The sequence below is a fragment of the Pygoscelis adeliae genome, unplaced genomic scaffold, assembly GCF_000699105.1.
Source record: "Pygoscelis adeliae isolate BGI_AS28 unplaced genomic scaffold, ASM69910v1 Scaffold72, whole genome shotgun sequence".
Lineage (NCBI taxonomy): Eukaryota > Metazoa > Chordata > Aves > Sphenisciformes > Spheniscidae > Pygoscelis > Pygoscelis adeliae.
This window is the reverse complement of record NW_008824286.1, coordinates 2,186,992-2,200,360: the sequence shown is the minus strand read 5'-3', so window position 1 is coordinate 2,200,360 and position 13,369 is coordinate 2,186,992. Positions and strand designations below refer to the sequence as shown.

The window sequence follows — 13,369 nt, the reverse complement described above, 5'->3', positions numbered from 1 at the left end:
GATAGAGGCTGCATGTGACCTGTGGAGTTGTTCATATGAGGACAAGCCTCCTATTATCACAAGCTTGTTCTATGAAGAATCACTGCCACCCCTTTTCTATTCGGGGGTGGTGAGGTGGGGGTGGATTACAGGGTTTCTCAGGACTTTTTCTCCCCTCCCATTCCTTACTAAGCAACTCTCCTGTCGGACTGGAAAGCTTCCTGCTCCCAAGCCTCAAGGTCACAAAACCCTCCTCATCTTATGAGTCACCTGTTGTCATCATCCAAAAAGGCAGAGAAGCTAATGTTCAAGATAGTTTTTTCAGATAGTATTTTTACCAGGTCTAAATATTATTTTTAAAGAAAGTCTTATCTCTCTCCCTTTATTAATATTCATTTAAATGTTACTCTTTGGCCTTGCTTTTCATGCAAGTTCATCCCACTAGAAGGTAAATACTTTTCAGATGAGATTGCACACACACACAATGACCTCTCCTGTTCTCCCTTTCTGTGGCAACTGGAGAAAGAAAAAGAGCAGGGGAATAGTAAATAAGCACAGAGAAGAAAACAAGCCCCAACCTTCCCAAATCACAGCTTTCCAAAGCACACTCTTGAATGAAGCCCGTGAAACAAGGATTTTAAAGAGCTCTGTTTGACTATTGAGGATGGCTAAAAAAAGCCATACACTCAGAAGACCAATGCTGAACTACTAGGCACTACTGGGAACTGTGTTCAAACATACTATTCTGATCCTGTTGTCTCCCCCAACCTATTATTTTGGGGGTAAAAACTAATATTTTATATCTTCCTTTCTTTTAACCACCTCTCAACCCTGTGCCTGGTCTTAACCTTAAGCAGCCTTTCTCTTTTCCACATTCCCTGCTGAGCAACTCTTCCCTCTGACTGACAGTTTACTGTTTTATGCCTCAAGGTCATTTAATCTTCTCCTGCCCCAAGTCACAACCTATCACACAGTCTATTAAAAAAAAAAAAATCAAACACAAACCCCACAACAACAAAATCATTCCTTTACAAAGGCAGGGTTTGCCATATTTTCTGGCAGTTGGTTTTTCCTTGGAAGGAGACAAGCTGGGACTTAATTTTCAGTATCATTCCTAAAAATCAAATATAAATGAAGTCTTGTAATGCTGTCCTGTAGAAAACCAAAAGCATCACCAGTGGGATAATGGATGCCTGGGCACATACTGTTTATAGAAATTTAGGTAAGATATTATCCAGTTTAATAAAACTACTTTGTGCTCATTTAGAGCAAGACCTCCCATAATTAGTTTTTATGGGGTTTATATAATGAAAAACTTTTTAAAGTCCATGTAAACAACTTCCATTCACTCTGATCAAAAATCTGAAAATCATGAATGATCTTGATAGTAGTTGCATCATGGTGTAATGACTTTCTAAGCTCACGCTGAGCCATTCTGGTCATGCTTTTGCTCAGTCTGTCAGTCAAGAAACTCACAGCAGACAACTGTACCTTTGTATATGAGCTGCCGGCGCTTGATTTGAAGTGGAAGAAAAGCATGATCTTTCTTAAATCCTGTTCTAATTCAGAGATGAAAATAAAAAACAAGAATCTCATTGGAAGGTGTGCCTCAATTGAAAGTTATGCCAGTAGTTACTCAGACTCCCCAGCACACAAGTATACAATGTCTATGTGAAAAGACACTAAGGTGATTATTTAGTAAAAGGGACATTGACTTTCCACTGTTGGAAGGTGGCAGACACCGTCTGTTTATGGTTACGCTGATTTCTTGCAATTTAAATAAGTAAATACTTCTTCTCCAGTATAGGTGATATTCTCTACTATTACTTCTGCAGTCAATTTTGTTATCTCTGTCAGTGGGCCTCATAAACACAGTACCAACACTAAACAGTCCAGTAAAACAGGACTGCTCCAGTCATCTACTGATTGCATACAAGCGTGGAGGAGTTTGGTACTTCCCTCTTGCTAAGAAAAAGTAATGACAAAGAAAAGAACCAGAAAATTCACTTCAAAAAAGCAGCTCACTCATCCCTCAACTATTTAAAAAACCTCTCAGTTTTCCTTGATGTCATTTGTTAGGTACTCTAAGAAAAATCAAGGAAGTAGTGCTGTTTTCTTGGTTCAGCACTTTTTTGAAAATCTTTACCATGGAAGTTTTGTGTAATTATCCTCAAAATAGGGTATTTTGAAGGAGTTCCATGACATATGGAAACTGGAAGAATGAGTTGCATTTTCTTGTCTATCATTTCAGTTGGCATTTTGTGGAAGTTGTCCATCTTTAGATACCGAGTAAGTCTCTCCCTTCCTTCGAGACCATGCTTAGATCAAGATCATTACAATTTCTCCCACCCAATGCCCTAAACAAAACATAAATGCCATCACCATCAATCTCAACAAGCTCTGTATGACAACTAACATTAACAGAATGAACTTCTCCAGTTAGATTTTCATTAGTAAATTAGGATGGAAAATAGTGAGTGGCACCGCTTGGCCAACTTGAACAAATTATCTATGTCATTCTTCACAATGTCAGTCGGTACCTATGCTGAGTAAGGAAACTCAGCAATTTGGGATCCAGTACAAGACATCATTAAGCACAAAGCCAACATCCGTTTTTTTTTTACCCCGGATTAAACTAAAGCAAGCATTCTTTACAGGTAATACAGAAAAGTTTGCAAGTTTGGCTGCTGCAGAGCGCGTGCCTGCAAAGTCACAATGCATGAACTACAGACCAAATCTCAGCATGTCATATTTCCATATGCAAATGCATTGGATTTGCATATGTCAGTCCCAGGCCAGGCCTGCAGTTATTTCTGCTGAAGGTTAGAGAATCTGACCACACTAGTGAGGGAGGAGACAGACACAAGATGAGTAGCAGAGCATGTGCCAATTGCCCAACTAGGCCAGGACATCATCCATGTCACTTCATGCTTTCCACCTAGCTGCAGAAAAGCCTCCAAACGTCTGTCTTCTACCAATGTACAGGTGCTGAATATAGCAAACACCTACATGCCAGATCCTCATGCACCAATTTTTTTTTCCCCAACCAATTCTTCTTAAACAGACACTAAATGTTCACTGCTTTACAACCTGTATAAAAAAGGAAAGGCAGTAAGGATGTGTCCCCCTGCCCCACAACACACTCAACCTGCCAGGCTTCCTTGCTTGGTAGAGGAAGAGGATGCCGCTGGGGATGTTCATGCTGTGACAATGGATGAGGAATGCTAACATTGCACTGCTTAATCCCATCCCAGGATGGGATTTCACTGTTCTTGATGCATTCTTTACATTTCAGGCTTGCTATTTGGTCATAAAGAGCACCTGGAACCAGAATGCTTTTGCATAAGCTCTCCACTACTTAAACCCACTTGCTGTAAACCACTAATTTGTGGGGAGGGAAGGAAGGTTGTAGAAAAAGGAGAGCAGCCTTTTAGTCTCCGTCCTTTGTTCACACCACAGAAAGGACCTTGCAAAAATTACAAAAATGTAAATCTTGAGAAGACAGCTGTGCGGTGGAAAAAACCTACTAGGTAGAAAACTGCTTTGTTCATCCCCTTGCAAGGCACAGAGCTTGACTCCCCTTAATGGCTAATGATTAATGTATGAAAACAGGATGAACAGCCAATATATCTGAAACATGAGGAACACGATCCTTTAGTTTTTCCTGGAAAGGCCGATATGGCTTAGAAAGAAGATAGACTTTTCCTGTCCCTGCATCAAAATTGATCTGTTCCAATATGAAAGACAAAGGGAAGATGCCGCATAGTGTTCGAACAGGTTTCATTATCAGGAGCGAGGAGAAGAATAAGTTCCATCAAATGGAATACAAAAACGTATCTTAAAAACTAAATGCTTACTGCTTCACTACACTGCACCCATAAACTGATAGCACTGTCAATTTGTTAATAACCAATGCTGAACCATTACCCAAGAACAAAAAATATACTGTTATGCACTTACAGGGTGAAAATTTTATAATAGACTAGTCTTAAGAACAATTTGGTTGGGAAACTCTCATAGAATCATAGAATAGTTTGGGTTGGAAGGGACTTTTAAAGGTCATCTAGTCCAACCCCCCTGCCGTGGGCAGGGACATCTTCAACTAGATCAGGTTGCTCAGAGCCCCGTCCAGCCTGACCTGGAATGTTTCCAGGGATGGGGCATCCACCACCTCTCTGGGCAACCTGTGCCGGTGTTTCACCACCCTCAGCGTAAAAAATTTCTTCCTTATATCTAGTCTAAATCTACCCCCCTTTAGTTGAAAGCCATTCCCCCTTGTCCTGTCGCAACAGGCCCTGCTAAAAAGTTTGCCGCCATCTTTTTTATAAGCCCCCTTTAAGTACTGATCGGCTGCAATAAGGTCTCCCCGGAGCCTTCTCTTCTCCAGGCTGAACAACCCCCAACCTCACCTGCTTGCCCATTTCAACAGAAAACAGCCATACACTATAGCAGAAAGTTTGGCAAATACACTACATGCATAGAAAAAACAGTTTCTTAAACACTTGCCTATGGAATAAAAAGTAAACTATTCCAGGGTATATCAAGATTCATAATGTCAATTCAGACCACATCTACAATAAGGCTGTGCGAAAGACCATTTATTAATGCGTTAGTAAGTGAACCAAAATATCTGTGCTGTATTGTAAAGCAGTAGAAACCCTACCTGCACATTTTGTTCTTGTTGTGAGTGGTGGTCCAGGGGGCCCCGTGCCTCCTTCTCCAGGGCGAGTGAGCAGCACTCTGATCTCATACTCCACATCAGGATCCAAATGCCATAATTTATAATTAGGAGAGTCTACAATGTGCGTTTCTGCCCAATTCCCTGTGGTCGTCCGATACTCCACCTCTTTCAGAATGATGGGCCCGTCTCCAATGATGGAGTTGGCATTGGGTTTGATCCACAGGTACGTGGCTCCGACAGCCAGCAGCTCAGGAGGGGCGATAGGAGTTGGGGGTTCTGTAGACAAAAAGAAACCAAGAGAGGCCTGAGACAATTTTGTCAAAATGAATTTCCATGATGTATCTGTATAGTGAGGCTGTCCCAAAATCTTTTGTAACACAGGCACAGTTTCTCCTGTCATTTACCAAATCTTTCATAAGAATTTAATCTGTTACTGAAAACAATTTGACTTCTTTTATTTGCGCTAAAAATTCAGCCCCCTTACACTGGGGGTAGTATTAACAATTCAGAAACACCTGCAAAAATACAGTAACCACAAAGCAATTTGCATTTAAAATAAAATCCAAAAGTCTTTTAAAAGATCAGAAGGTTTATACTTATTCCCTCCTTTAAGCATATGAGCAATAGTGGTCAATATGTTATCGGAGAGTGAGGCAGGAAAAAAGTCTTAAACAAAGATGACTGAGTGCACTTAGCATATACCATGTATAAAAAGGCTCCAGTAAACCAGCACTTCCTCTGCCCTGTGACCCGACATGGCAGAATATCACGATCATTGATCTTGGTATTGTGGTTCAGCCAAAGTGTAATGCTTAACGTGACACAATTTGCAACGAGTGGAAAACTCAAATCACTTGCTCATTTTGTGATTTTACCAAGCAAAATAAAGGTTAAAAATAGGATATATTTTTTAATCAAAGCACTGGCTGTGCGTCTGAGAAAATACTAGCAAATTTAAACACTAGGGATCTTCCCATGGTCAATGATTTCAGTAGTCAGGATGCTGCTAGAACTGACTCTAACTGGGGCTCTTGGTAGCTCAGAACTAAGAAAAACTCTAAGGCACCAGTGAATCAAACACCTCCTGACATGTTTGATTGCAAAATTTGCTTAACTTCATGAGCAAAGGTACTCAAGCAAAGTCTGCATGAGACTTGAAGAGTGCCTACACGTCTGAAAAGCATCACGAGGAGGCAGGAACCCGGCCGCCAAATATCACCTCTGTGATAAAAAGAAAAGCAAGCCAATAAAGGACATCTCAGCAACACCCTTTGATGAAAGCTACAAAAAAAAAAAAAAAAAAAAAATCTACAGGGCTCTGGCTGCCTGCCTGATTTTTATTTTTCTTCCCCCTCTGTCAGTGTATAAATAACACTTGCATATTGGAAGCCGCATGAATAGCATATGCCTTGTTGTTTTGAAAACCTGAGCTGAACTGCGCAAGATTATGAGCAATTTCTTTAATCTCATCTAGCTTTCCCTCTGTCACACTCTAACGTGGTTTGCCCTCAGCCCAGAGAACACAAACTATTCTCCTGTGAAAATAAGGTGACGAAAAGGACATCTCTGTCTCAGAAAAAGAAACTATAAATGTTACAGCATGACGTTAATTTTAGAGTTCTGTGAGAGTTATTCTAAACCCCTTTGTAAAGGTGATTCCTCAAAGAACCCAGAGAACTGGAAGAATCCAGGACCCACAGAAATGTGGAAGAGAAGAGTTTGAGCATAATGGGAGGAAGATGGGACTTTCCCCTTTGGAGAAGTCTTGCAGGTTGAGATCTGCTCAGTGAAGAGAAACAAATGCACAGAAACCATTATTATACAAAATGATCAACTGAAACGTTACTTAATTTCAATTCCCCTGGCTAACTAATTAGAAGTAACCACGCTCTCTCCTTGAGATTGACTGCAGTAGTTGTGCATTGTACCTCTGGAAAAAAAAAAACAATTGGAATTGTAATTGTAGCACTTACCCAACATGAACAAAAACTAGTGTCACGAGCTAAGTTTTTTGTGGAATGCTTGTTTCTGCTTTTATTTTGTGCTGTTCCCCTAACTCCTGCCAGAATATTTTTCTGTTATGAAATGTCAGGCTCATTATGTTTTGACTTAGTAAGGTTATTTCTCCAAGAAATTTGTTTTCAAGAACTGCGTGTGAATACATTTTCATTAAAAATCAAATTAGTATAAATCACAAACATTTTATTACTTGTTTCTTGTTGCAAGACAATTAAAAGATAGACTTAGTGATTCCCAATGCAAAAATGACATCTAACAAGTCACATCATAGCTGAACACAGGACAAATGAGATCTTGAACTCCATTCTCCTGGGCCGTAGACTTCAATAGCAACATGATGCAGGTTACTTTGGGATTTGATTGCAAGCTAGAAGAGATTTACGGGACTAAGCTTAATTAATAGAGCAGTTTGTCCTGCTAAACAGACATGAGAGTCTCATCTAGGAAGTTTAGAAACTGCTATTGCCTAGCTGATTTAAATTAAGAAGACACCCAGCATTACTGTCTTCTCTCTTTATTTTAGGCCAAATCTAAACCTGCCCCCCCAGAACAAAAGTGATGGTTGTTTTCCCTTTTTTTCCCCAGTTAATTTTCCCCTTTCTAAGTACCATTTGAAAAACAGGTGCCACAGAATATTAGAAAATTAGGAGTTTAAACTGTTGCTCCCACTTTCTGAATTTAAGAAACTAAGATAAGCAGCTGCTGTAAGTAGTTACTCAAGGCTCAATCCCACCTCACTGAAAATAATGGGCTCTTTCCTACTGGCACCAACTGGACAGGAAACAATTTTTTTAGTATCACTCTGCCAAATTACTGCAAGTGACCTAAACAAGTTACCCATTATTTAGCAAAACTAGCACATAAATAAGGACCACTTTTTGGCCTTTGTAACTAAACACACTTGTCAGTTACAGATGACCAGCCTGATGTTATGAGCTCACTATTTTAATTAAAATCTCTATGTGATCTTGATTAAACAAACATGGTGACAGATTGGCCTTGTACACATGTAATTGTGATCAACTATATTTTAAGCCCCATTTGATCCAGACAGTATTTTATATTGCTAGCTTTGTCTAGCCTGTTGCTGCCTTTCAGCCATTCTCCCTCCTCCGCTGGGCACAGAGGAGAAAGCCACAGGCTCCCCAGGAATGAGGACATCAGGAACTAGATTGCTGCAACTGGAACAATATCTAGCCTGAATCCCAGACTCAGGAAGGACACAAAAAAACGTGGTTCCCAGGTGCCCTCTTCTAAGGTGTGATGGATGCGCTAGACCCCTTAACCAAACTAGCGGGAGTTTGGTACAGGCTCCAAAGGAGGTAGAGACCTGAGCTGTAGCCGGGCCAAGAACTCCTCTAGTTTCGACCTGTTCTCCAAAACCCGCAAAGGAACAGAGTGACACAGTAAACATCAATACATATGGGTTTGGAACACCAATCATGCAATTAACGCATAAATAACAGGTGGCTTTTCCAAAATCCGTTTATCAAAAAAAGAAAGTGGTGGGTACAAGGAGTCTCATGCCTACCTTTCCATCGCATGTGATTTGACTACGAGCCAACCACTTTATCCCATAAATACGACAGCCTAAGTGAGCCGCCCCGGAGCTCTCCCTGCTAGGCAGCATGGCTGCATGGCAGTGGTCTCCCCTTGAGCTGGGACACCTCTCAAGGATGGTCCTTCAAGGCAGAGAGACCTTTTTACCAATGGCAGATCGTTGGATGAGCCAGATTTGAGCTCCCCCTGAACTGCAGCTAGACTACTGCCAGGTGACTCTCCCCCTGAGCAGGGACGCCTGTCAAGGTCTGAGATTCCTCACCTGAGACCGAGAGATCCTTCCTTGCCCGAGGCGGAGAGATCCCTTAACTCCTCGAGTTTGAGAGATTCCTTGCCACAACAGATCCTCGGTAAGCGACTAATAGCTTGTTTAACTTTCGAAGTTTCGCTAACTCAATTTTCCTTTGTACGCTTCTTCCATGCAGTAATTAACAAGGTGAACCTTGCCATCAAACTTACTGAACCTTAGTAAACCACTGTCAAACTTTGTTAAATTCCATTGAATTTATTGAACTCTGTCAAATTATTATTTTACCTCAATAAAACATATTGCTGCTTCTCTCTTTTGAGTGAGGTGCATTCCACTCCTCCGCAACACAAGGAAACAAAAGACCTATATAATACAAGCTCAAAAAGGGAGTTACTGAACACAAGTAGATTTTATTGTATGTGCAAACGTGAAGGGAATTTGGGGTGTGCCTTTCTCCTCCCATTAGAAGAGGAAATACAGCTGTGGTCTACAGCTGAAAAGGCTGAACACTTAGGGCTTTAAAATGACAGAAAGTTTAGTAGTGCAAAGAGTGTGAGAAAACAACACTAACATGAAGGACCAAAAAAGACCAAAAAGAATCACAGAATATCTCAAGTCGGAAGTGACTCATAAGGACCATCAACTCCAACTCCCTGCTCCTCACAGAACTACCCAAAACTAAATCATATGACTAAGAGCGTTGTCCAGACACTCCTTGAACTCTGACAGGCTTGGTGCTGTGAATACCATACTTTTCAACTATTGTGGAAAACACATGTATTTTACTCTTTGGCAACGGCTCCTGAGTTTCTACTCTACTACTGGAATATTTCGCTATGTGGTTTTCTAAGCATGGCAATTCTAAGCAATTGTTAAATGATGGAAGAAAAACGGGCTCCATGCATCCTTCAGATGCAACTGGGAAGACTGAAACACGAGAGTGAAATCCCCATCAACCGTTTTCACTGTCTCCTATGAAACAATCCGTAAGAAAAAGGAATTATAAAAAATGTAATCTTAAAACAGCTGGATAAACCTTTTAAGCTATGGTTTTGATATGAATAAAGCTTTATTTATTTATTTATTTTAAATTCCTTCCTTCATAGTAAGATCATCTGATAAAATGCACAACCAAGAAGACCATGAGCTCTCATTTGCATTTGTTGGCCTATGGATGGTTTTAGACAAAAAGAACCCCTAATGCTACAAAACACCAGTATATCGCAAAGTTCAACAATTCTGTTTCTGAAGTGCTAACCTGTACACCTTTATTTTGTTACTGAATAATCATGCCAACACATGAAATTCCTAACATGAATTCCTACACATGAAATTCTTAACATGACTCCCTCAAGCACTAAAATAAGCTCTCAACTTAGGACTGAAGAAAACCAGAAAACAAAACCAGAAAGGACCCAGAAAAGGCTGACACGCCCGTTAAATAGAGGAGGAAAGCAGGTTTGTATCTGGCGGGGCCACCCAGTCGGTACTTTTCAGACTACTTGATGACCCTGTAAGTCCTTCCAAAACATTGGCTGTGCACGCGCCATACATAGCCAGGCCTCCAGAGCAGCAGGAAGATGGTTGCAACACGCACACAGACAGCCCTGTTTTGTTTTCTCACGTGTATACAACATGCAGCACAGGTTCTGAAAATAAGATCTGAAGAGACACGGTGTTTTTTATGCTTTGGGGGTTGAAGAAGTGGGGATGGGAGCTGCTATCAAAAGACATTTGCCTGACAAGCAGGATCTGTGTTTTCAAACATGATACTGCTTATTCCCCCTGCTAATGGGAATTGTAAGCTTTTCTCACAGCGTCCTAAATGAGCAGCTGTGGACTGTGCTTGCCTGGATGGGACTGGAAGGCAAGGAAACCTAATCTCAAGCTTCTCAAAACTTTTTTTAAGCTAAAAATACAGAACAAAACATAACTGTATAGTTTTCTACACAATAGCCACAGACTCTTACAATTTAAAAGCTAGTGAGAACATAGGTTCTTAAATTTGCATTTAAGAAGGCAAACCCAGCTGTTTTAAGAAAAAAGGCAATCATGTTAAAATGCCTTTGTTCTGATTTTTTGCCCCTCCATCCTTTAGGCAGAATTTGTCACCTTTGCTCAACTGTTTTGCACTCTTTATTGCTGGCTATTAGATATTCACTTGACTGTCTGAGCAGCATCCATGAGTACCCTTTCTAGTTTTACAACACAGCAATAAGCAGTCTGAGCTCTGAATGACAGTATTTATATTGGCATTGCTTATTAGCACGCTTCCTACTACTGTAAGAAATGCAGCGGTTGAATTTTGTTTTCCAGTGATTGTCCAAACTTCCAGTTCCATTTATTGCACAAAGAAATGGCACAAGGATTTTACAGTATTTAGCATGAGACTATTTCACTGTGCTGACACTGTACTAATAGTTTTTTGTCTAAAAGAGAGACATTCAGGTCTGTCCCACAGTAATGTAACAGTCTGACAGCAGTGGCACGTCAACTGTGTCGGAAGAGTGTGCCAGCGGCATTAATGAAGTGATTCATTAATTCACCTGGATGGGTAAATTACATCAGCGAGCAATATAGTCTGTCTATTCCCAAAGAAAAATGCCCCAAAACAATTCCGAAATCAACAATTTTGAATATTTAATTAAAGTCAAAATCCAAGACAGTGAAAGAAGAGGAAGATTTAGGATTGCTATAGCCTATAGAACAGGGGGCAATGGTTTCACAGGTTTATACATTTTACAGGTGCAAAAGCCTTTACTGTTGGTTTTGCATCCCATTATGAAACAAAGCAGTCCCAGCAGGCAAACATCACCCTTACACGGCAAAGTTTAACCTCTTATCCTCCGTGAGCATTCCCATACTATGTCATGCGGCCCTGTGGATATGCAGGTCTCTTCTTACCCCTGTTGAGATCAACAACACATTCATCCTCATGAACCATCAGCCACAGGATGCTTATGTGCTTAGTAATCAAAGACTGCAGACAAAAAATGGAAATCTACCCTTTTAGCTTGTGGCAGGTTGGTTATTTAGCTAAAGAGCTAGGACATTAGAGCAGTAAGTGAGGGGCTGCATTTAGACACTGCTATATTGTTCTATGGATTAGCAAATTTAATGTCAGTACTCTCCATCTGATGCTTCTTTCTGTCACAGAATTTACTAACACAGTGATAAGTAACTTTAGTACTCTAGGATATAGAATACTTACTTGCCACAGCATGTCATGCACTTCTTTCTTCTCGCTTTTCCCTTAAGAGCTAATGCTTCTGTCTACAAGGGATTCACCATACATTTCATGTACAAGAAGTGGGGGAGAAAATAAAAGTGATCCAGAAAGATGTGAAAGAATTGAGCAAAGTGGTCAAAGAATCAGCACAACAGCAATGAAAAACAAGAGACGAGCAGATCTCCGGGGACAGCAACCAATATCACCAAAGAAAGCCAATGGAGCAAGAGACCCAATATTTGGCAGGATGTTCATCTTCTGACATTCCCAAAAACCCAAAATTCAAAGACTAGAGACGATAGTCCCTTTACACCTCACAACAGTGTAGGTGTAGTACTTATATACAAAGGGAGAATTTGCTGCAGCCTAATGAAAATGAAGAATACATATTCTCTATGTATTTTCCCCTTAAGAAGCAGTGGAAATGCTCCTTGGTGATTTGAATACATATGTTCTAAATTAAGCAACTGGGCTGCCTAGGTTTAAAGAGAAGAACACAGTAATGCTTACAGGAGTTACTATAAAGCAGTAGAAAACCTCTTAACCATTTCCTAAAAAGCACTGCAGTCACCATGCAAGACAGCTGGAACAAACCCTGGTTGAAGAAAAGTTCATCTGTATTAGTGTCATCTTAAACAAAAATTGACAGCCACCCCGAGACCAGAAAGGGTTGGTACAGGCCCATTGCCTCCTACCAACTCTTCTAATTGTGCTATAGGTTAAAGGAGAGGGGCACCAGATACCAAGTGGGAATTACAGTAGCATACTATTTCATTAGCGTTTCACACTATTTGTGCCTCAGAAGCTTAACCTGAATTCCACCAGAGCCTCAGAGGATGCTTTCATTCTCTAATAAAGGAGAAAATAGCATCGGATTAGTTGAACAGTATCTCATTTCCCAGCGTAAATTAAGTGAATTAGATGGAAGACTCTGTGCTCTAATTGTAAAGCTTATTACAAGAACTCACATAGATTAGAACTGAATGCTTCTCTTTGAGTCATCATTTGTACTGTAAAAGAGGAAAAAAAGGTGACTTTCCCATGGCTCCCTAATGGCTCCGTATTGATATGTAGGAATCTCCAGTACTGCAGTAAAACACATTGATAGGTCCCGTGCACTGAGAGTGCAAGAAGGCAACCTTTCTCCACACGGATAGGAGTGCTACCCTACACAGCGCACAGGCAGCCTCTCCAGGCAATCTCTAAGAATGACAAGCTCCCCAGGGTTGGGAATCATGGACAATTAACTCTCATTTTTAAAGTGCATGTAATTTACTGAGTTTTTCAACTGCAAAATAGCTACAAAATGACATCATGAACAAGAGCAGTAGTATGCTTCTTGTTGCTTATGGAATGACATTGTTATGGAATGTCATTCTGTTTACAGAGATCTTTCATGAACCATGAGAGGCCCAACACAGAGACTTCGGCGCATTAAGAAGTTAGGCGTCTACGAGCTGGTTACAAATACACTGACTTTTACCACATAGCTTTGATACGTTCAAGCCTGTACTAGTGATCTCAGGTTCCCTTTACAGTCAATGGAGAGAAATGGACAATTTCAGGGAACGTACAACTCATCTTAAGGTACATATATCTAAGACAGATAAAATTAACTGCTCTCTGATCTCTCCCTCTTTTGACTGGTATT

At 40.5% G+C, this 13,369-nt stretch overlaps 1 protein-coding gene across 1 annotated transcript in view; it reads right to left on the bottom strand.

The window, feature by feature from the left end:
• PTPRT (protein tyrosine phosphatase, receptor type, T) overlaps positions 1–13,369 on the bottom strand; it is a 342,215-nt gene that overhangs the window by 227,081 nt on the left and 101,765 nt on the right. Inside the window, exon 6 of the mRNA XM_009318657.1 lies at positions 4,643–4,936. Within this exon, the coding sequence (XP_009316932.1) occupies positions 4,643–4,936 (294 nt within the window). The remainder of the gene's footprint in view (positions 1–4,642; positions 4,937–13,369) is intronic.